Source organism: Spermophilus citellus, assembly GCF_964194105.1.
Source record: "Spermophilus citellus genome assembly, chromosome: 6".
In the NCBI taxonomy this organism is placed as follows: Eukaryota; Metazoa; Chordata; class Mammalia; order Rodentia; family Sciuridae; genus Spermophilus; species Spermophilus citellus.
In genome coordinates this window covers 162,862,118-162,888,761 of record NC_138187.1, presented here as the reverse complement: position 1 = coordinate 162,888,761, position 26,644 = coordinate 162,862,118, and the positions used below count along the sequence as shown (strand labels likewise).

At 54.5% G+C, this 26,644-nt stretch overlaps 1 protein-coding gene across 2 annotated transcripts in view; it reads left to right on the top strand.

The window, feature by feature from the left end:
• Window positions 1-2,570: 2,570 nt before the first annotated feature.
• SFT2D2 (SFT2 domain containing 2) overlaps window positions 2,571-26,644 on the top strand; it is a gene marked incomplete at its 5' end in the record, with an annotated part of 52,060 nt that continues 27,986 nt past the window's right edge. Inside the window, 8 exons of one of the 2 annotated variants that reach the window (XM_081299969.1) lie at window positions 2,571-2,800; window positions 6,777-6,863; window positions 7,032-7,117; window positions 9,908-9,989; window positions 11,252-11,287; window positions 11,371-11,429; window positions 13,080-13,109; window positions 15,890-20,098. In XM_081299969.1, the coding sequence (XP_081156095.1) occupies window positions 2,738-2,800; window positions 6,777-6,863; window positions 7,032-7,117; window positions 9,908-9,989; window positions 11,252-11,287; window positions 11,371-11,429; window positions 13,080-13,109; window positions 15,890-15,929 (483 nt within the window). In that variant the 3' untranslated portion in view covers window positions 15,930-20,098. Of the gene's footprint in view, window positions 2,801-6,776; window positions 6,864-7,031; window positions 7,118-9,907; window positions 9,990-11,251; window positions 11,288-11,370; window positions 11,430-13,079; window positions 13,110-15,889; window positions 20,099-26,644 lie in introns of those variants that run through there. The other variant, XM_081299968.1, reaches the window with a different exon arrangement.

Here is a 26,644-nt window from a genome sequence, read left to right as displayed (position 1 = left end):
GGGGAGCGCCTAAGAGACCCGGAGTTAGTGCTGTAACTGGTCAAGACCCCGCGTCGTCTTTCATGAAAACTCAATTAGGACAATAGCCTCTGCTTTTCCAGCTGCAGAGGAGCAACCTAAACCTGAGTCGTGAAAGGACAAGCAGGAGAGACATGTGTGACCCCAGGACAGGAGACTTCCACCCACTGCCTCTGAAGCTCTTAACCGAGATGGTCTGCGTACAGCACCAGAAGGACTCTTGGTTCCTAGTACGATCAATGCCGGAATCCTGCGACTCCCATTCTCTTGGGCTCCCAGCGCACACCAATGACTGGAGATCTGAACTTGATATGTGCATGAATACATTTGAAATTTTAACGTGTTTAAATTCCACTTGTAAGTGTTAGTTGAGCAATTATGAGCAAAACACAATGCCTAAATCACGGGGTGCGGCATTCGAAGGGTTCCAGGCCATCCTTCAGTGACAGCCGAGGTTTTAAGTGAGGAGTGGGACTGGCTGACTGTGGCCCATGATGAAGCTGTGGTGGAGGCAGGGTGAAGGCGGGAGGCCATTCAGGAAGGACTGCTGTCTTCCTTCATGGAGCAAGTGACGTGGGGCTGAGAAAGAACGGAGGGGGAGGTGACAGTGAAGGGGATCTCCCTTGCACACGCAGGGTTTGATGTGGGCGGCCCATGATGGGCACAGACCAGGCAGGCAGGCAGGGGTGCAGCGGGTCTGTGCAGTGGGGGCCGCTGGAGAGCGTTTTCTTGCCCTGGTGCGGGAGGTGTCCACTGGCCTTTGGGAGAGAATTGCCACCAAGGAACTACAGAATGGGGCTTCAGGGAGCGGTGGGTCTGTAGTCTTCAGAGGGGACGAGGCCCAGCTCCCAATTCCTGGAAGAATAATTAGCCCTTGTGTTCATTTAAAAGGAGAGAAGCCATCTGGCCATCTTGGGGGTCACAGAGCTTTCGAGACAGGTGGATGGGGTGGACCGTGTGCAGGACGGGGTCTGGAGCTCGGGGCTGTCCAGGCCTCCCAGGAGTGGGTGAGGAGGACAGGGTGGCAGTGTGAGTGACTGCTCCAGGCCCCACAGGACTGGTGGTGGGGTTGGAGCTTGCTCCCATCGGGGTGCCCGTGTTAAGGGCAGAAGCCCGGCAGCCAGAGGCAGCGTGACTGCCCTGCGTGGCTCCCTCTCCAAGGACCTCTTGGGCCTCCACCCTTCCCTGGCACAGGCTGCTCCCTGCGAGGTGTTCTCTTACCTGGCCTGCTGTGGTGGTGGCACTGCCAGGCCACCCCTTCTCTCCCTTCCTCCCTTCTTCCTCTTCTCCCCATCTCTTCTCTTTAAACATTTATGGAGGTGAAATTTGCATAAGTATTTCACCACAATCGATTCAGTGGTATTTAGGTCACTCACAGTGGTGTGCTGTCTCCACCTCTGTCTAGTTCAACACATTTCCAGCACTCCAAAGTCCCGTCCAGTGCTGTAGACTGAATGTTGTAATTCCCATTGTGATGTGTCTGGAGGTGGCACTCGTGGGGGTGATTAGGTTATGAAGAGTTAGTGCCTTATGAAAAGAGACTCCAGAGAGATTCCTTCACCATTCCACACTGTGAGGACCCAGTGAGAAGAAGGACACCTACGAACCAGACAGCACTGTGCTGGAAACCTGAGCTTGGACTTCCAGCCTCTAGAACCATGAGAAAGAAATGTCTGTTGTTTATAAGCCCACGCATTTATGGTGTTTTGTTATAGCACTGAACAGAATAAGACACATTAAGTAGTTTCTCTTCTTCCCTTTTGTAGCCCCTGGGAATCACCAGTCTGTTTTCTGTCTGTATGAATTTATCCATTCTGGATATTTCACATAGATAGAATGTGATGTTTTATGGTCTTGTATTGAAGATTCCTTCTCTCAGCCAAGTTCTACTCCATCGGTTCTCCAATTTTAACCAAAGCAGACCTCTTAATGCATTTGTAGCTGAAATTATAGTGGTGCTGCTTTTTAAAATAATTGTTTAAATTTTACATTTCCACAAAGCTTGTAACAGATTAAATGTGTTAGTCCCCAGTGTTCACGTCTGGGAAGATGGGACACACTGGCTTCGCCGCAGCATTTGTTCACAAGACTGCGCGAAGGAGGGCAGCCAGCTTAGGTCTGGAACAAGGCGCTGGACAGACTTGGCTTCTGGCCAAGCCAGTTCAACTTTAACCTCTGCTCTTCTGCCGCGACGGGGTGGGCGGGGCGGGCACAGGGCACACGCAGGTGGGCGCCTAGGCCGTTGAGAAGGTCCCTGGGCGGGGCCAGATGTAGGGGAGCAGTCGCCTGGGCGGGGCTTAAGGCAGGTGGACAGGCTCCTGGGAGGGGCTTAAGGCAGGTGGGCAGGTCCCTGGGCGGGGCTTAAGGCAGGTGGGCAGGCGTCTGGGCGGGGTTGAAGGAAAGTGGGCCGGTCCCGGGGCGAAGCGACCGGCAGGTGGCCCCTGGCGAGCCTGAGGGCACGTGGGCAGGTCCTGGGGCGGCGCAGCCGCGGGGCACGCCGGGCAGCACGTGGGCAGGTCCCAGGGCGAGGCGGCAGGTGGGCTGGCGTCTAGGCCGGGCGGCAGGTGGGCAGGTCCTGGGGCGGCGCGGCCGCGGGGCACGCCGGGCAGCAGGTGGGCAGGCCCGGGGCGGGGCGGCGGCCCAGCACCCGGAAGGCCGCTGGCGGAGTGCGCGCAACAGGCAGCCGCCGCGTCGGGAGCCGGCGCGGCCCGGGCTCGGGATGGACAAGCTGAAGAAGGTGCTGAGCGGGCAGGACGCGGAGGACCGCAGCGGCCTGTCGGAGGTGAGTGCTCCCGCTGCCCTCCGCCGCCCCGCTGGCCCTGCGGACGCGGGCGGGAGCCACAGGCCTCCGGGCTTCTTGGGAGGCTGCCCTGCCCCGAGTCCCTCCCGTCCCGCGGGCCCCGCCGGGCCGCCGCCGCAGGTGCGCCCAGCCGCGTCCTTGGGCGCCCGCGCCCCTGCCGCCCTCGGTCCGGCCCTGAGCGGGGAGCGCGGCGCGGCCGGCGGCGAGTCCTCGCGGGGCCGAGGCCGCGAAGGGGCTGGGGGCGCGGCCGCGGCGGGTGTTGGCTGCGGGCGGCGCCACGCCCACCGACCCGTGCGGTGGCCGCGGGGGCGAAGCTGGTGCGCCGTGAAGCCGAGAACTCCCGGGACGGGGCCAGCCCCTCCGGCGGCTCGGTCCACAGCCCGCGCCCCTCCCCGTGGACTGCGTCCCTCGGGAGACGCCGGCCTGTTGTTTTCTTCGAAAGGGTTCGACGGAGCCGAGGCCCGCACTAGGCCCGAGTCGGGGCAGCGCGCAGGGCGGGGGTCTCTGTTTTGGTTTCCCGCTGGAAGACCGACTCGGGCTTTCGGTGTGAAGGCGAGGGCGGTGGTGGGCGCGCTCCGCCCGGCTGCAGCAGCGCGTTTTCCTCCTCCCTGCGGCCGGTGCGTTCCGAGCTTGGTTTGCTGTGGGTACCTGCGCCCTCTCCAGGGAACCCCAGTGTAAAACGCGCTTCCCGAATCTTCACCAGGAGTCCCCTGTTAGAGGAATGTGGGTCCACTGTGTTGTTTTTTTGGACGCTTCACAAAAAGCTGGGTGGGTTCTTAAATTGGTGCCTTTGTTAACTGGCCAAGGCTCAGGAGTACCTTCGTGTGGCCTTTTTTCTTGATTTCTGGCCTCTTAGCTGTATTTCTTGGCCAGGAACCACCGGGCTTCAGCACTCCGGAAGCGCCACGCCAAGATGCACCCAGGGGAACCTCACAGGGCCCAACAAAGCTCTGCCCTAGTGGTTGATCCTCATGCTCATCTGCAGACGTGCGCCGGGTAGGCTGTGGACAAGCTCTGGAGCAGCCGGGGCTGCTGGACTCTGGGTGCAGTGTGGACAGTGAGGCACATGGTTCAGGAAATCCTCATGGAGCAGCAGGAGGCCTCTGGCGCCCCTGAGGCGTGCATCTGAGAGACACCGGTGCCTGGGTTTTGTCCTAGGTGCTGAGTGCTGCGTCTGGCACAGCTGCATCGTCGGAAGCACAGGCACAAGCTGCATTTGTTTGTGAAAGATTAGGTGCTCTTGTTTTGTTCTAAAACACTCAGTTTCCTCTTTCTGAGTGAGATTCCTGTTTATGTGCATCATGGTGTGGCGCTTCCGGAGGCCTGAAGCCCTGGAAGCATTTTTAGCCAACTGAGTTGTTTTTAGAGCTGTTTTGGCTTAGTTTTCACTTATCAGGACAGGGCGTCTTTTAAAATCTGGGAAAAAAATGTGATCAACTCACATTTTCCATGATTTTGAGGCTGGCAATGATGGAGGTTCCTGTGGTGAGATTTCTGTTTTGTGTGGTGAGTTGGACTAGGTGGCCTTAAAAATCTTTTCAAATCCAATTTTTTGACTTGTCAGAAGTCACCAGAGGTGTTTTAGTTTTTTTAATTGCTTAAATGCAAATCACAAAAGAGAGCATGAGTGGCCCTGCTCTGGTCCCCTTCCTCCAGCTGTGAAGATTGCGTGGGTGTCTCATCAGGAGCCTCCTGGCCAGTTCTCTAATTGATGCCTCGCCTTCAAAAACACACCTCAAGTCCTGGCCTCAGTGGACTTCTTTCTGCGAGTGTAGGTTTTGTGTTTTCTACAAAAGATTCCAGGGGAAGGGAGGAATGAATGGCCCCGACCTTAAAAGCCGCTCCCTGCTGTTGGCAGGCCCATCTCCCTGAGCGGCTCTAGGCTGTATTTCTTGGCCAGAGCCCTCTTTTCTCCACAACCTGGAGTCAAAGGGACCTTTGTCCCAACTGCTGGCACTGAGTGAGCAGGTTGCCTGCAGCCTCTCTCCAGGTACCGTGTATGTTGCTCTAACTTCCAGAGAAGCCGGCTAGCACAGCTTCCAGAGAGACGGTTGCTTTCACACACGGCGTAAGGGGAGTGAGTCTGCTTTCAGAGTCCACTTGGGAGAAGCAGAGCAGCAAATGTGCAGGGGAAAGAACCTGCAGCCACAGGCCATGGAAAACAGTAGTGAAAATTCACCCCCACTCACCCATTTTGGCAAAAAAAGTAACATTTAGATAGAGTCCCCTGAGGGCCCTAGAGACCAGGTGTCACTCTCCATCCTGAAGGGAAGAACCAGAAACAGATTTTCGGCAGAACTACTTTCTCTTGCCAGTGTTTTGAGTTTTACAAGGGCTGGAATCTTACTGACTTCCTGAGTCTCTTCAGTTCTGTCTGAATGTCGAGGCCAGTTCAAATCTAACATTTAACCTTGTGGTTTATCCTCTTGATAAAACAAGGTGGGATCCTTTGGAACATCCCTGTTGATGCCGAGTGGTGCTTGGTGGAGGGGGCAAATCCCCGCTGAGCCTCCTGGCCCTTTCCTTGCTCCTGCTCCCCCTGGGGAGGCGAGTTCTGGGGTTTTTGCGCTGGTAGGAGGAGTGTGGAGTGTCATGTATTCTCACCATGGAGGGTGGTGTCATGGGTGAGTTAGAAGTTGTCTAACTCGATCGTCTGGGCCCAGTGAAGCCTGGTGGCAGAGCCCCAGATACCTCACCTTGGAGCCAGAGGGAGTTGAAGATGTGGACTCCTGGAGGAGGAGGGGTGTCCCCAGCATGGGCACAGGTGGCTCCTCTGTCAGGTCCAATGTGGGCTTCCTGCTGTGTGTCCCAGGCCAGCTGTGCCTCTGCAGGTCCTGTGTTGCTGCAAGTTTCTGTGAGTGCTCTGTGTGGTGCGGTCACCAGCCCAGTTTCAGTCATGTGACTGCCTGGGAGTGGGAAGAGGACCCTTCTGATGACATCAACTTAATCATCCTGAGTGACAATTAAGCCATTTGTAGTAGTACCTGCCAAACCGGGGGCCTTTGCTCTTTCTCTTCAAGCTTCTGGTTTGACAGGTTGAAAGCAGGTCCCTAAGCAGAGGGAATCAAGGCCCAGGGCCTGGCCCGTCTAGAGATCCCTGCAGCCTCTGCCACCACCTGCCTGCCTACATGAGGGGTAGAAGTGTGGGAGGCACCCTCACCACTGGTTTGGGTGGAGTCCCTGGCCTCACAGGGGAGCACTGTGTGGATACACTCAGCTCCTGCTGCCCTGCCATGGTCTGGTCTCTGGTGGTAGCTGCCTGTGTCCAGCTGTGAAGGGGCTTGCCCTCTTGCATCAGGAGAAGGGTTGGGAGCTGCTCGAAGGTCCTGACTCAGCTGAGTTTTTCGGGAACCTTGACTTCCCCTGAACTTTGCTCTGGAAGGGGACCAATCGCGATGGCATAGCGGCAGGACGAGCAGGGCATTGATGATCTGTCCCCCACCCTGTGACTACAACAACATCTGCAGTTGTATAAAGAGAGCGGAACATTGCAGATGAGTCCTGGTGAGGGTGGCGGCCTTTGCACTCCAAGTCCCAGCGCCTCAGGAGCAGCAGCTGCTGCAGCTGGGCTGATGGACCGAGGGGAGGGTGACCCTGCTGCCCAAGTGGTGGGGCCCTGTCTGGTGGATCTCATGCCTTTCCAGCTGTGGTCCTGCTGCTGGATGTGGGAGGCTTTGGCTGCACTTGGCTTTGCTGGCTTTGTTGAGACAGGAATCGCTGTCTCTGGAGCTGCTCCCCTGAGGCACAGGACACTCCTGGCAGCTACTGGAGAGGAGACTGGTCTGAGGGTGTGCAGTCCCGAGGAGAGCTGGACCGAGGCCCTTCTGTAGCTGTGGGCACATGGGATCCTGTCTCTCCTGCCTTCCTAGACACAGATTAATGCCACTTCTAATTTCTGTGCCTGCTGTGACTTTGGTAGGTCCTCGTGTGCATCTGTGTCACTGTATTTGAATTCCAGGTTGTGGAGGCCTCCTCGCTAAGCTGGGGAACCAGGGTGAAAGGCTTCATCGCGTGTTTTGCTATTGGGATTCTCTGCTCCCTGCTGGTAAGATTCCCCTGAACCTCCTTTGCTGAGTCCCCCCTTCCACTCGCCTCCTTTTCTCTTTTATTCTCTCAAATTTGTGGCTAAGAGAGCAGGGGTGGGGGCATGAAGGGTGCTCAGGGCTCTGGTGGGAGAGGCCACTCTGACACAGTGCTGTGCTTTTACTTCCAGGGGACTCTGCTGCTGTGGGTGCCCAAGAAGGGACTAACCCTCTTCGCGGTCTTTTACACCTTTGGTAACATCGCATCCATTGGGAGGTAACAACTGTTTAATTTAACCTTAATCCATCATTAGATGGGAAAACGGGTGTGGATGGTGCTCGGGGAGGTGACGGGGTGCTCCAGGAGTTTTAAGGGTTTGAAGAGGTGGTTGGAGTGTATCGCGTTCATAGCCTGCTGTTCCAGAACACCTGTCTCCATACACCTCCGAAGCACCCTGGGAAAGCAGGAAAGGTTCAGTCCTGGGTTGTGCACCAGGGAACTGGCAAGCTGGGCTTGAGTGGCTTCTCCAAGTCCCCTTCCACCGCCTCCTTTTCTGTGGCTAAGAGAGCAGGGATGGGGGCATGAAGGCTGCTCAGGGCCGTGGTGGGAGAGGTCACTCCCACACTCTCTGCTCCCACTGCAGACCGTCCCTGGCCGCAGGTGAAGCAGGCTATCCTGTGGTGCCAAGCCATCCCAGGCCCGGGTGTCAGCGCATGCAGCAGGGTGGCTGGAGGGGGCAGAGCTCACCACGCTGAAGGTCCACCGCGCCTGGGCTGCCTCCCAGCTGGCAGCGTGGGCCTGGTCTCTGCTGGAATGGCCCGCAGGAGCCTAAACCTGGTCCTCTTTCCTGCCCTTCCTTTGTGTCTCCGTAAATGGCTTTGGAGTCCCAGGGTCCAAGTTCCTGGCCCCAGGCTCGGTGCTGACCTCTCTTACCTGTCTCCTTCCTCTGTCCCCATGGCCACTTGTCCCTAGTGGTTGACTTCTGTTCTCCCTGGGTTCGCCTCTCTGAGGCTGCAGTGACAGGTACAGGTTGGTCCTGGCCCAGTGGAGTCTGTGGGTCAGCCAGTCAGACGCACCTAGTAGGCTGATGTCAAGGCAGGATAAGGAAGGGGACACTTGGGGAGGGACCACTGGTCCCACCTGGTCAGGGTTAGGGGGCCTCTGGGCGCGGGTGGTGTCTGAGCTGGCCTGAGCTCTGGCCATGCCCTGTCACCTGAGCTGCTGCCACATGCCTCTGCTGACTTCTCTGCCTCCTTGCTGGCCCGGGGAGCCATTCATCTGCAGTCCCTCGAGTGGCTCCCTGTCCCCTCTACTCAGGGATACAAACTCCTCAGCCTGCGTCCAAGCAAGGCCCTTGAGACGCGACGTGCCCTGCCCCACCCCAGCTAGGCTCACTCCCTCAGTTTCTCTGTCCTCATTGTGCCTTTGTGGGGGCTGTCTCCTCTGCCTGGGTTGCTGCCCGTCCCTGCCGCCCCGGGTTTGGGGGTACTTGTCCACTTGTTACGACCTGGCCCCACGTTCCCTCTTCTGCAAGACCTTTCCCAATTCCCTCTTGCTCAGAATGGACGGCCTCCTCTGGACTCTGGCTGTGCCGTCTGTGCTTACAGCTGTCCATCACCCCAACTTGTCACTGTCAGCCACTTGTCAAGGGCTGTGCCTGTGGCTCCCTGGTCCCCCGCTGTGCCAGACCCCGCTCTGTGTGCAGTAGGAAAAGGTGAATGATGGCTCTGGGCACCTTCCTGAAGCTTGGTGTATTGATGCTCTGACAGGATGTTCTGGCCTGAGAGGTGTCACCGTTGCCGCTAAAGCCTTCTCAGATACGGACCGTCCTTAGGCGGCCGTGCTTAGGCGGACAGTGTGGTCTCACTGAGCGTGGGTACGTGGTATGTTGCTTACTCCAGAGGAGTGTCCCTGCAGACCTTGACGGGGAGGACCCTTCGTGGCACTGACGGGGAATAGGGAACGAATGGTGATTTCCTGGTTGCTGCCAGGGTTTGTGGCTTTGCCTACGATCTGTGCTGTCTTCTGTGTCTGCTGCTGAGGTGTTTAGGACCCGCCTGGCTGTGGCTTCCTACAGTGTGTTGTTGAGGAGGTGCCCTGTGGGCTCACACCCCGAGCTGAGAGCACAGCCTGCAGTTCAGGGTGCAGCTGAAGGGCACCCAGAGAGGCAGACTGACTTTTGGGAGTTCTTGTTTTTATTGAAGGCTCAGTAGCTGATGCCATCTGCTGGTTGGCTTGTGTCCACGACTAGCTGTCCTGAGCTCCCACTGTAGTGACACCCTGTAGGACTCAGGAAATGTGGCCGAGTGCCGACCCTGGCACTTGGGGTGTTGGGTGGGAGGGTCTGCTTCGTGTGAGGTCACTCCCCCTCCCAAGCTCTCAGGTTCTGGTCACCTGGAAAGCATGCTTGGTGTCCCCAGCATACCTGGGGGTGAATGCCAGCTCCTTTGGTTCCAAGCTGTGTGATCTTAGATAAACAAATTAACCTTTCTGAGCTTTATTTTTCACATCTCTAAAATAAGTGTAATAATATGAACTCAAGGGTTTTGAGGGAATGAAAAAAAAAAGTGTGTATGATTATCTGGTATTTAGCAGACATTCAACAAGGGACAGATGACATCATCATTGAAATGATTCCCTGGAGGTTATGAAAGAAAATGCTCTAGTTTTGACCAAGGAGGGCTTGTTCTGAGCCTTTTGGCTTGTCTGTTTCAAGGGGAGGTTGTCAAGGGGCATCTAAGAGGGGGCTTGTCTAACCTAGGGGTGTGAGTGTGGCTCTAGGGACAGACCCACACCCACAGCCAGCTCTCTCCTTCACTGGTCAAGTGGCCTTGGATGTGGAGCCCTGGCCTTCTGTGTCCTCCTGTGCAGGGTGAGTGTGGTGATTGTGGGTTGGTGGATTGAGTGAGAGCCATGCCCAGGGGCCTGCACGGAGCTTTCCAGGGCTTTCCAGCGTCATCTGCCCTCCCTGCTCTTGCTGCTCCAGGAGGTCTCGGGAGGTGACTCCCTGTGCCTGCCGTGGTTCTGTTCTGCTCTGAGCGGCTCACGTGTGTCTTTGCCTCCTAGTACCATCTTCCTCATGGGGCCCCTGAAGCAGCTGAAGCGCATGTTCGAGCCAACGCGTCTGATCGCAACCATCCTGGTGCTGGTAAGTGCTGCGATTTTGCTGGACTTCTCACGTGGGCATCTTTATTTTGGCTGCATGGAATAGTTTTCTTCTTACACCTGAGGACCCCCTCCACTGCCCCCTGCCCTCCTTCAACTTAACACTATGCAGTCCTGTAACCACACCGCAGGAGGGTGGTCTTCATCTTCTAGTAAGTGCCAGGCCCGCCTTCCCAGCGTGCATCAGTTGGCGTCTAGGTACTGCAGTTCCACAAAGCACCTGTAGAGGGTGCTGCTTGTCACACTGGCCCCACCCTTGGGCTGTCAGAGCCCCACAGGCAGAGCCTTAGGGAGTGGCTGCACAGCACCTACCGTGGGTGGTGACGTCTTCTAGGACGGTGTCTGACTTTGGCGTCATATATACTGTTCCCATCAGGCTTCCTGAAGTGAAGTGGGCTGTCTGTGGCCTGTCGTCCTTGTGCCCTGCTCTGGCAGAGCTGCCTGCAGTTTGTCATTGCTTCCTGTCTCCTCCACCTGGAATTCCTCTCTCTTGGATCTAGTTTTCTATGTGGCTGACAAAAATCACCTCAGACCTACTCTCTGGCCACATTAGGACCTCGATCGACATACTTTTATTTTTAGTTTCATTTGTATGCATTTCACTTATTCAAATAGGTAAGTGCTCTGAGGCCAGGGATGCATTTGCTATTTGGTCCCTTCGGGGCACCAGGCACATTGCTGGACACAGAATGTGGTTAGGACACCTTGTCATAGATGTGAGGTGACAGCCATGGCTGGTGGCTCAGCCTCTATGGAAAGAGCTCTCTAAGGTACTAGGGAGAGTGTCAGGTGACATGTACAAGGGAGCTGGCTTGCTGATGCGATGGACATCTCCTGATGACCTTTGTTATCGCGCCCTTTCTACTCCAGGGACGACTTGGGGAAGAGTTAGAATACAGTCTTTCTGTGAAGCGCACTCGGGGTGTTTGGGGAGCAGACGATGGTGCGTGGATGGGCCAGAATGTGACTTTGGTGTGCTGGGGGCAGATCCCGGGGAGACGTCCGCGTGTCAGAGCATCCTTCTCTTTGTGACCTGTGCAGCTCTTGCTGGGAGACTTGGCTTCCTGGGTCTGACTGTGCCAGGTGTGGATGCTCAGCGCTTGAGTGCTTTGAGGTCAGGGGGGTGTGTGGTGGCCGTGATGCCCGTGGCCTGACGCCTGCTGGGGCTGGTCAGGACCCCGTCTTCACGGGGTTTCTCTGGCCGTGGGTCCCGGTCTTGATCACGGTGTCTCTCTCTCCCTGCAGCTGTGCTTCGCCCTCACCCTGTGTTCTGCCTTTTGGGTAAGTGTGGCCTGGACTTCCCGGATCCCCTTGGCTTTCACCCCGCCTCGTGCTTTTCTGTGACCTTCTTGTTTTCCTTTCAGTGGCACAACAAGGGACTGGCGCTCATCTTTTGCATCCTGCAGTCCTTGTCCTTGACGTGGTGAGTAACCTTTTAGCAGTGCTCTCCCACACAGACCCCTGACTGATGCTGCTCCAGGAGGAGAGGCCACCGCCAGTAGATGGCGGCAGAGGTCCCGAGTGGCCCGAGGCTGTCCGCTGAGCTCTGGGCTGATTGTGATGTACAAATGTTATTAAGCCACTCATGTCCCCTAAGTACAAGGACAATGAAAGTATCTGAGGGCTGGTCACAAGAGGCTCTGAGTCAAATAGAAGAAAAGGAAAGTGGTGAGAGAATGAGTGACACACTTGTGATGGAATGAATCATGTACACAAGGACAAAGAGGGAATTGTCAGCGGGAGCCGAGGAGCAGCGGCTGACGAAATGGAAAACCGGGTGGCTGTGGGCGGCAGGGTCAGTGTAGGCCCTGGGGCCTGCCGCTTTTGGAAGTTCAGTTGAAGACTGGGAGATGTACCAAGGGCCAAGCACAGTAGAAGGGTGACTGGAGGCGTGGTTTTAAAACCACGAGAGGCTCTGTGGGTTCACGGCTCCTCCCACCCCACACAGCATCAGAGTGAGGGGAGGTGGTCCGGGTGGGCTCTGTAGTCCTGAGATGCTCCTGGGATGCATTCAGGGATGAAATCCGCATGTCAGGTTCACTGTAGGTATGACTGATCTCTTGGGAAGAAATGTTCACTGTAGTGAATGGCATAGAGAGGACTGTGGGTGTCTTACAGTTCCCCACAATCAGTGAACCACTCGGTAGAAAGGGGCCTGGAGACTGAACCCAGCCCCTGTCCCCCTTCTGTGATGTGGGCTTCTGAATAAACGTGCTTCCCACTGCCTTTGGAAGCACCATGATCGTGCTCGTGTGCAAGGACAGGGCGAGGTATGCAGCAGAGCGCCATCTGATTTTAATGTGACACTTTTGGCTAGTGGGTGCTGAAGGGCCTGGTTTGGTGGCTCATGTTTACATTTTGGTTTTTTTCTGGGTGCAGAAACCGGTAGCCATGTACACACAATCCTTTTGCCTTGGACTTTTGCTTGTGAAGTCACTTTCCAAGGGCAGCAGTCACATGGCTCAGTGAATGACGTGACCGGACACACACACCTGGTCGTGTAGGGCTGCTCAGCCTTCTGTGCGGCTCCCTTCCCTGCTGTGGTCAGGCTAACTGGCCCTGCCAAGATGACTTGGGACTTGAACAATCATAGCCTGATGCATGCTCATCCAGGGAGTGGGGGGCTCTTTACTTTGTTCTTTCCTGTTTCTTTTTAATTATAGGAGCACACCAGACAGTCTATCTCAGTTGGGTCAAAGTTAACATTCTTTTGAGGGTTTATAAAATTTTAGAGGATAGCTGTTGTGGATGTTATCTGAAGTTCTTCTAGAACAGGGCGTCCGTGCCACCCGGGTGTCTGGAATCTGTGTCTTTTAGATGCTCACTGCTGGCTCATTTGATTAAAGTAGCACCCCAGTGAGACTGAGGTCGGAGGGCTCATCTCCACATGCTCTTCTGCCCCCTTCTGTGGCCCCTCGCTCTGGCTTGGTGTGTGTGCACACGTGCATGTGTGTTCTCTCCCCGGGCCATGGGATGGAGCGGTCTGGGGAGGGCATGTTGGTGCTCCTGGTACTCAGGAGCACTGTGAATTCCGTCTGACCTATGCTCTCCTCACCTTTGCTCTCCGTTGCAGGTACAGCCTTTCCTTCATACCATTTGCAAGGTAAGACTAATGGTGTATTTGGAAATATAACTTCTGTCATTTGTGAACAATGATATGTTTGTGTAGGGCCTTAAAAGATTAATTACAGAGAGTACATGCTATTTTATTTATCTTTATTAAAATTCTTTGAGCCAAATAGGCAAAGGCTTACATCTGTTTCATAGATTAGTAAGTCAGGGCCACCCTCCACCCACCCCAATTATACCCCAATGAGGTGCTCCCAGCCCTCCGGCTGCTGGTTGGGTGAGCTTTCCACTGTAATATGAAATGTGTGCGTATACGTTATCACCCTTTTAACCTGTAGCTTTGAGTAGGCTCTTTTGTTTGTTTATTTATTATATATATGACACGGAATGCATTACAATTCATACTACACATATAGAGCACAATTTTTCATATTTCTGGTTGTATACACAGTGTATTCACACCAATTTGTGTCTTTATACATGCACTTTGGATTATAATGTCCATCACATTCCACCATCATTAATAACCCATGCCCCCTCCCTTCCCCTCCCATGCCTCTGCCTTATCTAGAGTTTGTCTATTCCTCCCTCGGTCCTGCTCCCTACCCCACTATGAGTCAGCCTCTTTATATCAGAGAAAACATTTGGCATTTGTTTTTGGGGATTGGCTAACTTCACTTAGCACTGTCTTCTCCAGCTCCATCCATTTACCTGCAAATGCCATGATTTTGTTCTCTTTTATTGCTGAATAATATTCCATTGTGTAGATGTGCCACGTTTTCTAGGTTGGTTTTCTAGGGGTATCTAGGTTGGCTCCACAGTTTAGCTGTTGTGAATTGTGCTGCTATAAACATTGATGTGGCTGTGTCCCTGTAGTATGCTGTCCTTTGGGTATAGTTCTGTTTTTTTAAAGGTGAACACTGATTTAAATCCCTGGCGGGAGGCGGGGCCTGGAATTGCGCTGTTTCCTTGTGGTGTCCCACTTATGAGAGTTTCCAAGGAGTTGATGAAGGGAGAGCGTGAGCAGAGGCAGGACCAGAGGACCAGGCCTTCTAGCTAGTAGTGCCTTGATAACCAGAGTGGCTGGGCTGGTGGTCCCCAGAGGCTCTTCTGGCCTGGAGGTTCCCCTGAGCCCAAGCGCCTTGAACAAGCCCTTTCTATGGGGCCTCTCAAGACTGGCCTTTGGGATCTTTGCCTCCAACTGTTCTAATGCAGCCACTGATTTCCATTCTCCTCCATCATTACCTGCTTACCGAAGGCCACTTTCTCCATGCTCGTGTCCTGGGTGAGCTGGGAAGGAGGCAGGGCAGCATGGCACCTCCTGCGTCCCAGGTCTTTTGCGGACAGTGGTGTGGAGGAGCTGGGGCATGACCATTGGGTGAGGCACTAACAAGCCCATCGAGCTAGAGCAGCTGGGGACTTGGCACATAGAACCCAGGAGCATAATGGTGGTGAGATGCTCCAGGCGACTTTGCAGTTTTGGGGGCCATGGCTTGTCTGATGAGTGTGGGCAGGGATGCCCTGGGTGCTAGGTCTGTAGTGGAGATGGCCAGAGCCCACCAGGTCTGAGCGTCCAAGCCGTGTCCACCTGGGGCCGGGAGCAGCTCCCTTGTTGGCAGACCCCAGTGCAGAATGAAGGCTTGGGCGCCCAACTCAGACACGATTAAGGATGTCACGAGGTGACAAGAGGGCACCCACGAGACTGGACTCTCCTGGTTCAGGGCCCAGTTGTGCAGGTCTCACCGTGAAGCTGCCTTGCTCGGTGTCTTTCTCGGACCTTCCCACTTGGCCGAGATTGGCACCTGTGGGCCTTCTGCGTGAGGGGTCGGCAGCACGAGGGCATCCTGTTGGCAGCGGTGAGTTTCCTGCGCGGAGCAGATGAAGCCCCCCAGTGTCGAGGAGAATCATGAGGCTGGGTGTCACCCGCCTGTATCGCCTCTACCCCGTGCTCCTCAGAAAGTGCTGTTTACCTGGAAGAGAAGGGCTCCCTGCCCTTGTGATTGGGAAGTATCACAAGCATTGTCCAGCCTTCCAGAGCCCTTGTTTGCCTGTGCGGGGTCCCATGACCTTCTGGGACTTCAGTGGAATGTGTCTTAGGAAGTGCTGCCCACAGTCACCGCCATGTTGCCACACAGTGCCCCCTCACCTCTCTGCCTCACATGACGGTGTGCAGGTGTGCGTGCTGCAGGTGGGGACGAGGACCCGGTGTGACGCGTGCAGCGAGGTGTGCTGGGTGCCGAGAGCTTGCTGGGCAGACTAGTCATCTGAGTACCGCTCTTTCCTCGTGCTTTCTGCATCAAATTCCAAGCAGTGACGAGCCTGCTGGCAGGTGCTTGGTGCCTGTGGGAAACGCCCTGTGTGAGGCTGCTCCTCAGAGGTGTCCCTCGAAAGGGCGCTGCTGCTTGCTTGGAAGGAAGCGGGCCCCGGCGACTGACTTGTTTTTGGTGCATTCTGTGATTGCGGCTGATTAAACTGCTTTGGTTCCGACAGTCTGCACTTTCCACCTGCCTGTCTTGCTCTGATTACAGTGACAGCTGTCATTTCCAAACGCCCATTCTGTGCAGTGCACTGATGTCCACAGAAGGGAGCAGGGAAAGTGGGCTTATCCCCTCTGAGGGATGAGGAATTGAAACTCCAGCAGGACTAGTCACTTGCCCAGCAGAGTCCTTCCAGTGAATGTTGAGCTGCGGTGGGCCGCCAGTAGGTCTGCCCGGTCCTGCGTGCCTCTCGGAGACTCTGGGCCTAGGAGACTCTCAAGGACAGGCGCCTGGGGGTAGTGATGTCCCATTCATCTTTGTGTTCTTTCCTTCCTAGGGATGCTGTGAAGAAGTGTTTTGCCGTGTGTCTTGCATGATACGCTGCCAGGTCTGCAGAGCTCTGGAAGGCACCGGGTGTGGAAGCTGGTGGACATCTTTGTAAATAGCCCCCAAACCTGTGTCTGTGAGACACGTGCCTTTATCCCGAAGTCTCAACACTTGAGGGTTTGCCTTTGGAAGCGGTCATGCTCCCACCCTGAAGCTGTGGCACAGAGTCAGAGGTGGGTTCTGCACCTCGGTCAGCCGAGTCTTCCTCTCGCACCTGTTCCTCTTTGGATGCTGACCCACTGAATTCCCCTAAATAAAAAAACCTGGTTAAACGTCAGCAGATGAGCCCAGGGGAGGCCTCGGGGGGAGGCCGGGACAGAATGGCTGGGCCAACGAGGCCTTTGCAGACTTGTCCCTCCACCTGGGGCCTGGTGCTGCTGCCTCCCCCACCATGGACTGGCTTCTGCCCTGGGAACCCAGATGGGTGTTCTGTGCTACCTGGGTCCTGGCGTGCCTGGCTGTGGAGGGGAGTGGGGCCCCTTCTGGCGAGACGCGCTGCTGCCTCCCGGACCTGGGCACTCCTGCTGTTGTGAAGCACCTGGCTGTGGAACGACTTCTCCTGCGTCTGGCGCAGACTCCTTGTCTCCGGGGCCCCCTGTCCCCCAGCTCACTTCTGTCCTCACAACTTCCTAGCACCAGGTGGAGGGAGAGCAGCAGCAGTACAACCCTGCCGGTCCCTGGACGGGGGCTGGCTGCTTCCTGCTGTATTTTTCTTGATTATTCCTAGGTGTTTGCTTTTAAGTTGATTTTATTTTCTGTCTGCCCCTGCAGTGGGGCCGGGGCAGAGCGGCTGAGATGACAGATTCCTGCTGGGAGGGCAGGAGGCCGGCATGCCTGCCCAGCCACCCTCACGCGGTCCCTGCATTGGCGCTCAGCAGTGCTGGGGCACTGGGAGAACACGGGGCTGCGGGTGGTCAGGCCTGGCTCACACCCAGCCACGTGCAGTGTGCTTCCATGTTTGTGGGGCTTTCTGGTCCTCACAAGGGGCTTGTGAGCAGCAGGCCTGTCTCCCCTGTGCAGCTGGGAAGCTGGACCAGCCTCCACCTCCCCGACCTCCTAGGACTCGCCCTGCCTTCTTCAGCCTGGCCCCTGCTCCCTGGCTCCAGTGTCTTATGCCACCTGTGCCGTCTCCTGCCTGCCACACCCCGTCCTTTGTGACCATCTCCTCCTGGGTCTCTAGGGCGTTTGCTGGTCCCTGGTGTACCCTCTCAGCTGCTCTGTGCCACCTGACCATCAGCAGGGCCTGTCTTGATCAGCTGGAGTCCCTGGCACCCCAGGACCTGCAGGCCCACCCTCAGATGAAGGCTCTCTGTGCTCCAGCACCTCCACACCAAAGGCAGTGGCCACTGGCTGGCTGTTGCTTGGGGCAGTGAGCTCAGGCTGCCTGGCTTCTGCCTGTGGCTGGAGAGGTCAGAGCAGGGCTGACGGCAGAGGCAGGCCATCTTGCAGGCCCTTCCCAGGCTGCCGAAGGCACTGCTGTCCTCCACCTGCCCTGAGCCAGGAGGGGAGACACGTGCTACCCTCTGGCTTTTGTGGGGTGTATTCATGTCCCAGTTCTTCTGGGAGACAGTTCAGACCCCAGAAGGACATGGGGAGGTCGGGGTCCTTCTCTTATAGATGATGTGAGATATGGGGTTGGCCTCAGTGGGCTGGAGTGAGGACCCCTCCTTGCCCTTTCTGAGATGCCTTTCAAGGTGTCACCCAGCTGTCTAGCACAGTGGCAGTGAATGCAGCTTAGAAGTCACAGGGGTCTGGTGTGAGCTGGGCTAGTCACAGACGAGTGTGCTGTTGACCGGGTTGTGTATGGTGGTGTTCTCCGTCTGTCTGTGTACACAGGGCCAGGACGATGCTTCCTGCTGCGCATTGCAGGATGCTGGAGGGAGGTGTGGCAGGGCGCAGCTGGGTCGCGCCCCCTTTGTGAAGGGCAGGTGTCACTGTTGAATTTGAGGAATGAATACTGGTGACCCTGGTAGTGGCAGGGTACACATGTGGCCCTGAGCTTATCTGACTGACACTTGGTACTGTGTGTCCTCTCACTGATGTCCACAGTGGCTGTTGCTGTTGTTCCCATGATGACAGAGAAGCAGCAGCTCCGGGGACAGTCCCACCTCCCACCTCCCACTGGCAGGGGCACCAGGGCAGGTCCTGGGCCGAGGCCTTGCAGGAGCCAGGCTTCTCCCTAACCGCCATGGCCGTGGCTGGTTTGCCCAGACAGCCCCATGAGAGCGCTGAGCAGCTTTTGGATGTGCTGCCTCCTGGACCTGCAGACTCAACCCCCACTTTTCCTGCGGTGCCTCCTTGTTTGTTTGCTTTTGTTTGGAGGAAGAAACCCACTTCCCCTCTGCTGCCATCTGTACCAAGCCCCACGTGGGTTGAAACAACCCAGAGGGCGAGGTGGAGGTTCACAGTTGGGTTATAGCCTGAGGCTGGTCATGGACTTATTTGCTCCCTGCTCCGGTCCCGGCCCCCTTCACTGCTGGGCAGAGGAGGCAACGCTGCATTTGAGGAGTGGGGGGCCATCCAGGTGGTTTTCCTGTGGTGGCCATGCTGTGCTCCCCACGTGAGAGAGTCCTGGAGAGGCTCCCTTGGCTGGGCCACGGCTCTGTGAGCGCTGCACGGGGAGGGGCTCTGCCCTGCAGACCAAGCCCCCTAGGCCCTGTCTCCTGCTCCAGGCTCTGAGGCTGCCTGTTCGGTACCAGGCAAGGGAGGCACCAAGTCCCTGCTCCTGCCTCTGTCTTGCAGGAGGGGCCGGAGCCTTGGTTCTCCTCCTCTGAGTGGCTGCTGTGCAGACGCGGCGTGTTCCCTGGGTGATCTCAGTGCTGGAGTTCGACCCAGCACACTCGTGGTGACTCGTGGCTCCTCTGCCCGTGTGCCACTTCCCTCTGCCAATCACTGTATGCCAAGGGAGCTGGAAACAATGGAATTACCTTTGATTCTTTCACAGAAAGAAAAATTAGCAAGTGGGCCTCACCTTGAGAAAGGTGTGGGGTTGGCCAGTGTGGCGTCCGCTTCTGATGGCCCTGTGACCAGGGCAGGAGCCACAGTGTCCAAGAAGAGCTAGAGCAAGGCCCTGAGGCCGTGGGCTCCCGTTCCCGTGGGACAGCCTGCACCAGGCCTCCCTCGTCTCTCAGATGACGTCTGACCAGAGTCACCTGTGGGTTAACAGACACTTGATTTACAACATAATCTAAAACCTCATTTGAGCACATAAAAAAAAATATTCAACTGTTCAAAGGTACACGAAACCATTTACTAGAGCTTTTGGCATAGTTTTAAAAATTTACACATCCAAGATATTTATTTTTTGTAATTTTGACACATGCAAGAGTTTACAGATAGTATTTTTTAAAAAGCAAATTGTCCCTCAAATTAAATACAGATCTGTTTGTTTAACCCCTGAAACCTGCCCCCGCCCCCAACACCAAATAACCTAGAGGTCTAGAGTTTTGCTGGAGAGGTTGGTTCGGAGGCCATCCATCAAGGTACTTTCCAACTCAGAATTCTGTGCAGTCCTGGAACCCAGTGTTTTTGGTCTGGTGAAGAGGAAAGTGCAGGGGATTCATGTGACCTGGGTCCACTCAGGACGTTCAGTTGCACTTGGGTATTTCTTGACGCGGGGATGATGCTCCGCAGCCCTCCCAGCCTGACCTGGAGCGAGACCCTGGTTAGTCGGGTTCTGTGGCAGTCAGGTGAGGGCCGGCAGCCTTTCCAGCAGGAGCTGGTAGTGACCCCAGGCTTCAAAGCTGCTTTCTATAGACAGGCTGATGGGCAACCAGGGAAGCAGCCGGTGCACAGCAGCAGCTGTGCTGGGGAATAGGGTCAGTGCACACAGTGCGACAGTGAGGATGTGTGTGTTCCCAACACGACAGCACTGCGTTTGATAAGCAGCCACAGAGCCAAAACAGCAGCAGTAAAAGCACAAATGGTCCCCAATGTCAACAGGCCGGGTGTCCGGGCAGAGCATCTCTGTGAGGTCTTTAGAGGGCAAATGGAGGCTGGCGCTGGGCCAGTTTGCTCTGCCTGTCAAGGGTCCTGCTACAACAGGAAATGAGTTTACATTGGACTTTGTGATCTTTCTGCTATGAAAAGTATTCATTTTGCCTTTTTCTATGTATTTGCTTGACTTACTTAGCAACCTTGAATAAGGAAAGGAAAAAGATCTTTTGTTGTTTGTGTAAATTCTGGATGTGAAGTTGGGACTGAGGGTGTTCAGATGCCTATGGTGAGGGCTCAGGTGTGGCGCAGTGGTAGAGCACTTGCCTGCGCCAGATGCTGGTTCAACTCCCAGCACCACCAAAAAAAAAAAAAAAAAAAAAAACCCAAAACCTTTGGTGAATTTGTATGCCTCAGAACACTGCTACATGCCTGTTCTAACATGATGAGCTTTTAGAAAACTTTGTTATAACATGAATCAGTTTTTTATAATTGTACAGCTACAAATAATTTTGAATGCTACTTATTGATAACTGAATTTTTGTATCCAAAAACATATTCTTGGGAATCTATTTCATATAATATTGTTTTCTTTTGACTAACCTATTTCAGAGAGAGAGTGTCGCTGGTAACTAAGCTCTTTCCTCTTCCTCCTGTCACAATTATCATTCCCCAATAAATGGTAGTGTGATGATCTTAAGAAACTGAGCGTTGTCTCTTATTTGTGTCTGGTTTTCCAGGAATCCCTAGACCCAATGAAGATTGTACAACTATCAGAAAAGACCACACCTTTAACCTGAATTATTTTTTTTAAACATTTATTATATTTTTAGGTGTAGATGGACGCCACACAATGCCTTTATTTTTATGTGGTGCGAGGATAGAACCCTGGTCCCGCCCGTGCTAGGCGAGCACTCTGCCGCTGAGCCACAACCCCAGCCCTTTAACCTGAATTCTGAGTGTGTAGTACACATTGTAGGCACTTTTAAGGCCCCCTCTCCCCAAAATGATATGTAGTCTTCTTTTTCAAGTGATTTGGGGTTTAACTTGGGTCTAACCAGTTTTGAAGGTTTTCAAAGGGTAAGAAAATTTAAGTGTTTATTTTGGAATATTCCTGCATAGGTAACTGGTTTACTTATTCTGTATAAAGTAGTTTATCAAATTAATCAGCAGAAAGATGTATGGAGGCACCCCACCCCCGGCACCCCACCAAGTGTGGAGTTGTATTTATGGTCAGGGAAGAGGAAGTGGTAACACAAAACCAAGCTTGGTCACACACAGTTGGCATTTGCCTGACGTGGATATGTTCTAATCAGCCGGCAGCCTGTGATTAGTGAGACTCAGTTGCTGGGTTATTTTAATTCAGTTCAGAATTTTTTCTTATTTTCCTGTGATATCGTTGTTGATCCATTGATTACTTAGAAGTATATTAAATTTCTAAACATTTTAAGGACTTTCTTTCCAAGTATCTATTTTAGATTTCCAGGAATCACTAAGTCAAATGAAGACTGTACAATTACCAGGAAAGTGAATTTATTTCACTGTCGTCAGAGACCATATGTGTGATAGTTGATCTTGATTGGCAGCTTGGAATGCGATGCCCAGGAATCCAGTAAAGCACACTTCTGTGGGTGTGTCTGAGAGGGCTTACGGAGATGACTGACATGTGGGCCGGCCAACTGGGAGGGCCACCCGCACTGTCCGACAGACCCGGCCCGTGGAGCAGGGTGGAGGAGCCTCAGCTTGGCGAGCTTGGTTCTTCTCAGGTGGGTGGGCTGCTGCCAGGCCGTGACGTCAGCCTCCGCTTCAGCCCTCATCCTGGACTCTGGGTGGCTCTCCAGGACCACCAGCCGGGGCTGCAGCACTGGAACCTCATTGTTTTGCATTCTGTGGACAGAGTCACAGTGACATGCGCCTGCCCTCACAGTGGCACGCAGGTCGTTTTGCTCCCCCGCCCCTGTGCTCTGCCTCATCACCCCTCCCTGGCACCACTGATCTTTTACTGCCTCCAGGGTTCTGCGTTTCCAGAATGTGCTTGGTTCGAGGCCTCACAGCGCACAGCCTTCTCAGACTGGTGCCTTCCACGTGGCGCCCTCTCCCCAGGTTCCAGACCCACTGAAGTGCTGAGGAACTTCCACTGTGTGCATGTGCCGCAGGGCTCACGTGTCTGCTAGACACTCTGTTACTTCCAGGTGGCCGCAGTTATGAGCAAAGGTACTATAGACACCTGTGAGGGGTCTTTGCGTGGATGTGAGTTTTCAACTCCTTTGAGCAGATACCACGGGATGCGCTGTGGATTTCACTGTGAGAGTTTGTTTGGTTTTGTAGGAATCTGCCCAGCTTTCTTCCAAGGTGGCTGAGCCATCCTGCACCCCCACCAGTAATGACTGGGAGCCAGCGTTGCTCCACATCCTTGCTGGCCTTTGGTGGGACCAGAGTTCTGGATTTTGGCCACCTGAACATCTCATTTTAGGCTGCACTTCCCTGGCAACATGATGTGTAACATCTCTTCCTCTGCTTATTTGCCATCTGCATCTCTTCTTTGGTGAGTGACAAAGGCATTACAAGAAAACCATAGACCGGTATGTCTGGTGAACATAAATGCAAAAATCAGTGTATTGAATTTAAAGAAAAATGAATTATACTCCATGACTAAGTGGGATTTATTCCAGGTGCGCAAGGCCGGTTCAACATTTGGAAATCAATTAATATAATCCATCACACATTAGTAGGCTAAAGAAAAACGTCACATGATCGTGATGGTGTCGATAGGTGCAGGAAAAGCATTTGACAAAATCCAACACTCATGACAAAACTCTCAGTAAACTAGGAATACAGGGAAACTTGTTAAACTCAGTAAAGATAATAAAAAAAGCTAACATCATACTTAATAGTGAGAATTATTTTGGGGGAGAAAATGAAACCAGCTAAGGAGCTATGCTATGGGAAGGATGGAAATCACACAAAGAAGCAAACCCCGGGCTGGTGCACCAAATCCTTGAGTCCAAGAACAGAACCAGCCCTTCAAGATTGAAGGAGGCCCTCCTCATTATACAAAATACATGTGTGAATATGTGAATTTGGTGTCAACATACCTTTTATATATATAAAATCAGAGATATGATAAATTATGGTATAATGGTGTATTAAGAATTGTAATGCAAAAATAAATAAAAAGATTAAAGGAGGCCATTTTATTATTTACTTTTTATTAAAAAAATTCTTTTTGGTACAGGAGACTGAACCCAGGGGTGCTTAACCACTGAGCCACACTCTCAGCCTATTTTATTTTGAGACGGAGCCTTGCTAAGTTGCCGGGGGCTGGCCTTGAAGTTTGGATCCTCTGCTTCAGCCTCCTCGGATCAAGGGGTGCTGGGCTAAGGAGGCCATTTAGACTCTGTTTAGCAGGAAGTAGAGGTGACATTTGTGACTCTGAGAGGTAACAGATGTGCAGGTCACCACCATCACTGGCTGGGGGTGCCGAGGCTGACTGCTGACCGGCTGGCCAGTGTCTGTTCCGGGACCCCTCTGGTGCTTCACTGTGGCCACTGTGGCCAGCGAGGGTCATCACACACGGCAGTGTTCCACACTTCAGCCGACACGGCTGTGTGTCTTGGTCGTGTGGCCTCTGCCTCCGTCTCCTTCCTGTGCCTGGTGGCCCCTCCTGTCGTGCTTTCTTGCCCTGTGGTCTCTGCGTGATGGCTTCGGCTGCCCGTATGTCTCCTGTTCACCAGGTTCCCTCTGCTGAGCCCCAGGTTTCAGAGTGAGCCTCGAGCTCAGGAGGCCTTCCCTGACCCCCAGCCTGTGGTTTCCAGCCATCCTGTGTTCCCGGGGACATGGGCTGTGTCTGCCTCTGCTGGCTACGGTATCCCCGGCACTGCGTGTGTGTGTGCCAACCCACGGAAGGGAGAGACTTGGGCGCTCTGGTCCTTCGGGGGCTTTGGATAGACATGTACTTTTCCTTTCTCCTGTTGCCCCTCTTCAGTCGAGGTCAGCACATCGGTGTCCCCTGGTTAGTACAAGAGGCCACGGTGGCAGTATGAAGGGTGGGGACATATTCCTGTCAGCTGTGTGTGTCATCCTCATCACAGAGACTACATGGGGACTTAGAAAGATGGCATCACCGACTTCTGGAGCAGAAGGCACTTCTGTGTGATGTTTCTGGTAACAGATGTCAGCTCTCTGGGGCTCTGATGGTCAGGTTGCCAGGGGCTCTCAAAAATCTAACCTTTCAGACCTGGGTGGGGATGAGCTGTTGGCATGGGAGGGTATCGCAAAAGGCTCTTATGACATTGTGTTGGAACTGACCCAGACACTAATGAAAGAATAATCCTCCCCAAATCACCCCAAAGCTAGTAATCCCCAGGCTGTGTGTTGGTGATTAAAAAAGAAAGGTAAGAGCAGCTGTCTTTTTGTCCAGTTTAATTATGTCCAGGTCCCTGGGCGAGGGCTAATTTCCTGGTGGCCCTGGCTGTGGGTGGAGAACGGTGTTAGGTTTCTGCAGTCTGCGGGGACTGAATGTGCAGATGTGGATTCTGCCCTGAAGAAGCCTCAAGACCTAGGGACAGTCCCTGGGAGCTCAAGCAGGTGAGCTCAGGTTGCATGGATTTTAATTTCTGCCCTCTGAGCTGGAGACATGGGTCTCTGTGTGCCAGAGGACACGGCAGTGCTATCAGGTGTCAGCTAGGCCACACACCTTAATTAACAGCTCATCACCCTCGGCCTCCCCTGCCTCCACAACTGAAGCCTGTGAGATGGACGTCAGGTTGTCGGGGAAGGGAGCACTTAGCCCCTCACCCCTCCTGCAGGGTTCAAGGTCACAGAACTGGCACCTCCCAGTTCAGATATCAGCTGTGTTCCAGGAGTTCTGGAGGCAGGCTGTGAAGTCTGTGAACTGGACTGTCCTCTGCATCAGTGCCCTGCCCATGGTGAGCGCTGACTTCTCCTGTCCTTGGCCCAGTTGTCCAGCTGGATGTCTGAGCAGTCATCCTGGGTGCCTTCTTTTAAAAGCCACCTTCAGTGGTGACCACTTCCATGGAGACTACGTTGGGGCAGCTCTCACATCTGCCAAGCCCTTTCCCGCATCGTGCCCGTGGGTCCTCAGCCCTCTTGAGGCTCCTGCAGCGGCCTCCCTGCCTCCCGGCCTTCCCTGCAGCTTGCCTGCTGCCCAGGAGGCCCTTTGATGGTGCAGACCTGGTCAGGCCGGCTGCTTGGTCAGATCATCCAGTGGTCCCTGGGCACCTCCTGGCTGGCCGTCCATCACTGATTCTTCAGGCTCCCTTCCCATTGCTTCATCAGCGTCTCGGACCTCTTCTTGCTTTCCTAGGTTTACCTTTTCCTGTCTGTGGCGACATGTCCTTAAGGCCACCTTTAACATGCTAGTTGCGTTTCTCCGCTGTAACTGTCACAATGTCAAATGCTGTTAGCCATAAGCCAGCTGCCGCTGTGTCCTTGTTACCTCTCTGGGTGTTCAGAGCCCCGTCATTCGGCTCAGCTTGCTGTCATCTGAACACTCAGGGCTTCTCTGCCTTGGGCCTTTTCTCCCCCAGAGTGAGCCAGGTGATGGGTCTCCGTGGCTTCCAGCTCAGCACCAGGTCTCCAGCTCTGACGGCCCTGCCCTGCTGGAGTATGGGCTTTCTGGTCACCTCCTGAGGTGGCTCCACACCTAGAGTGACCTTGAGCCCTGCTGGAAGGGCCCCGCCCCGTGCCAGGAGTCCCCTTTGTGGAGTCAGAGGGCATCTGGGAGCTCTCTGGGATTCTTTTGTTCTCCTCCTAGTGAAGAAGGAACGATGGGGAGAGTATCGGCGACAGACACAGCTCACTTGAGGCAGAGTACAGCCCACGTTATGTTCCTCTTCCATGGATCTCAATATTGAGTTCCTCCTTCCACCATGCGGCCAGCGCAATGGTTTCATTAATGAGGTTCTTGGCATAAAAGTTAGTTAGCGAGATGGAAATAAAACACACAGACTCAGTTACCTTATTTCTATTGCCAGGTCCGAGATGGCGCCCCTCTCTGGTTCCTACCTCTAACCGCCCGGCAGGGCAGCAAGGATTACTCAGGGCTAGCAGGAGAGAGAGAGAGTGAAAACGCCGGGGAGTAGCCTTTTATTTGGGGAACAAGAGATTCAGGGGAGAATTCCATCCAATGAAGGTTGAGGGGGGGCCGCACTCCAAGGTCAGGGTCAGTGATTGGGCCCCTGGGGTCAGTGGTCAGGCACACCCCCACACGGATGGGTTCTCTCATCAGGAGAGGGCCGGGAAAGCTCCGACACAGCCAGAGCACCTCAGGCCCTAACCAGGAGCCGCCCAATCACGTGTCAGAATGGCTTCCCACACCTCCTGACACGGCAGCTCACGTGGCAGATACGGGCACATACAAGCCACAGTCTGGGAAGCAGTGTCCCCCGTGAGAGGTCCCCTGGCCCTGCTACAACCTGCCCCTCACTGGCTAGAGCTCTTGGCGAAGGAGATTAGAGAGGAACTCGTATGTCAGCCTGAGTGGCTGGGCTCTTGTAGGAATGAAACAGCTGCTTAGTGGGAGAAGTAGACAGGGAGCGTGGGAGGAAGGGAGCTGGCCCACTCCTGGCCGGTAGCACTCGCCTGTCCATCATTCCTGGGCCTCCACGGTGAAGACTTCTGACTCTCCTTTTCAGGATGCTTTGCCCAAGACCTCTTTGAACCAGGCCTGCAAGTGAGAGCCAGAGGTGCGCACAGATTCTCAGGGCAGGCTTCTGTGGAGTCTCCGCTTTGCCACAGTAGGAGGGCCTGG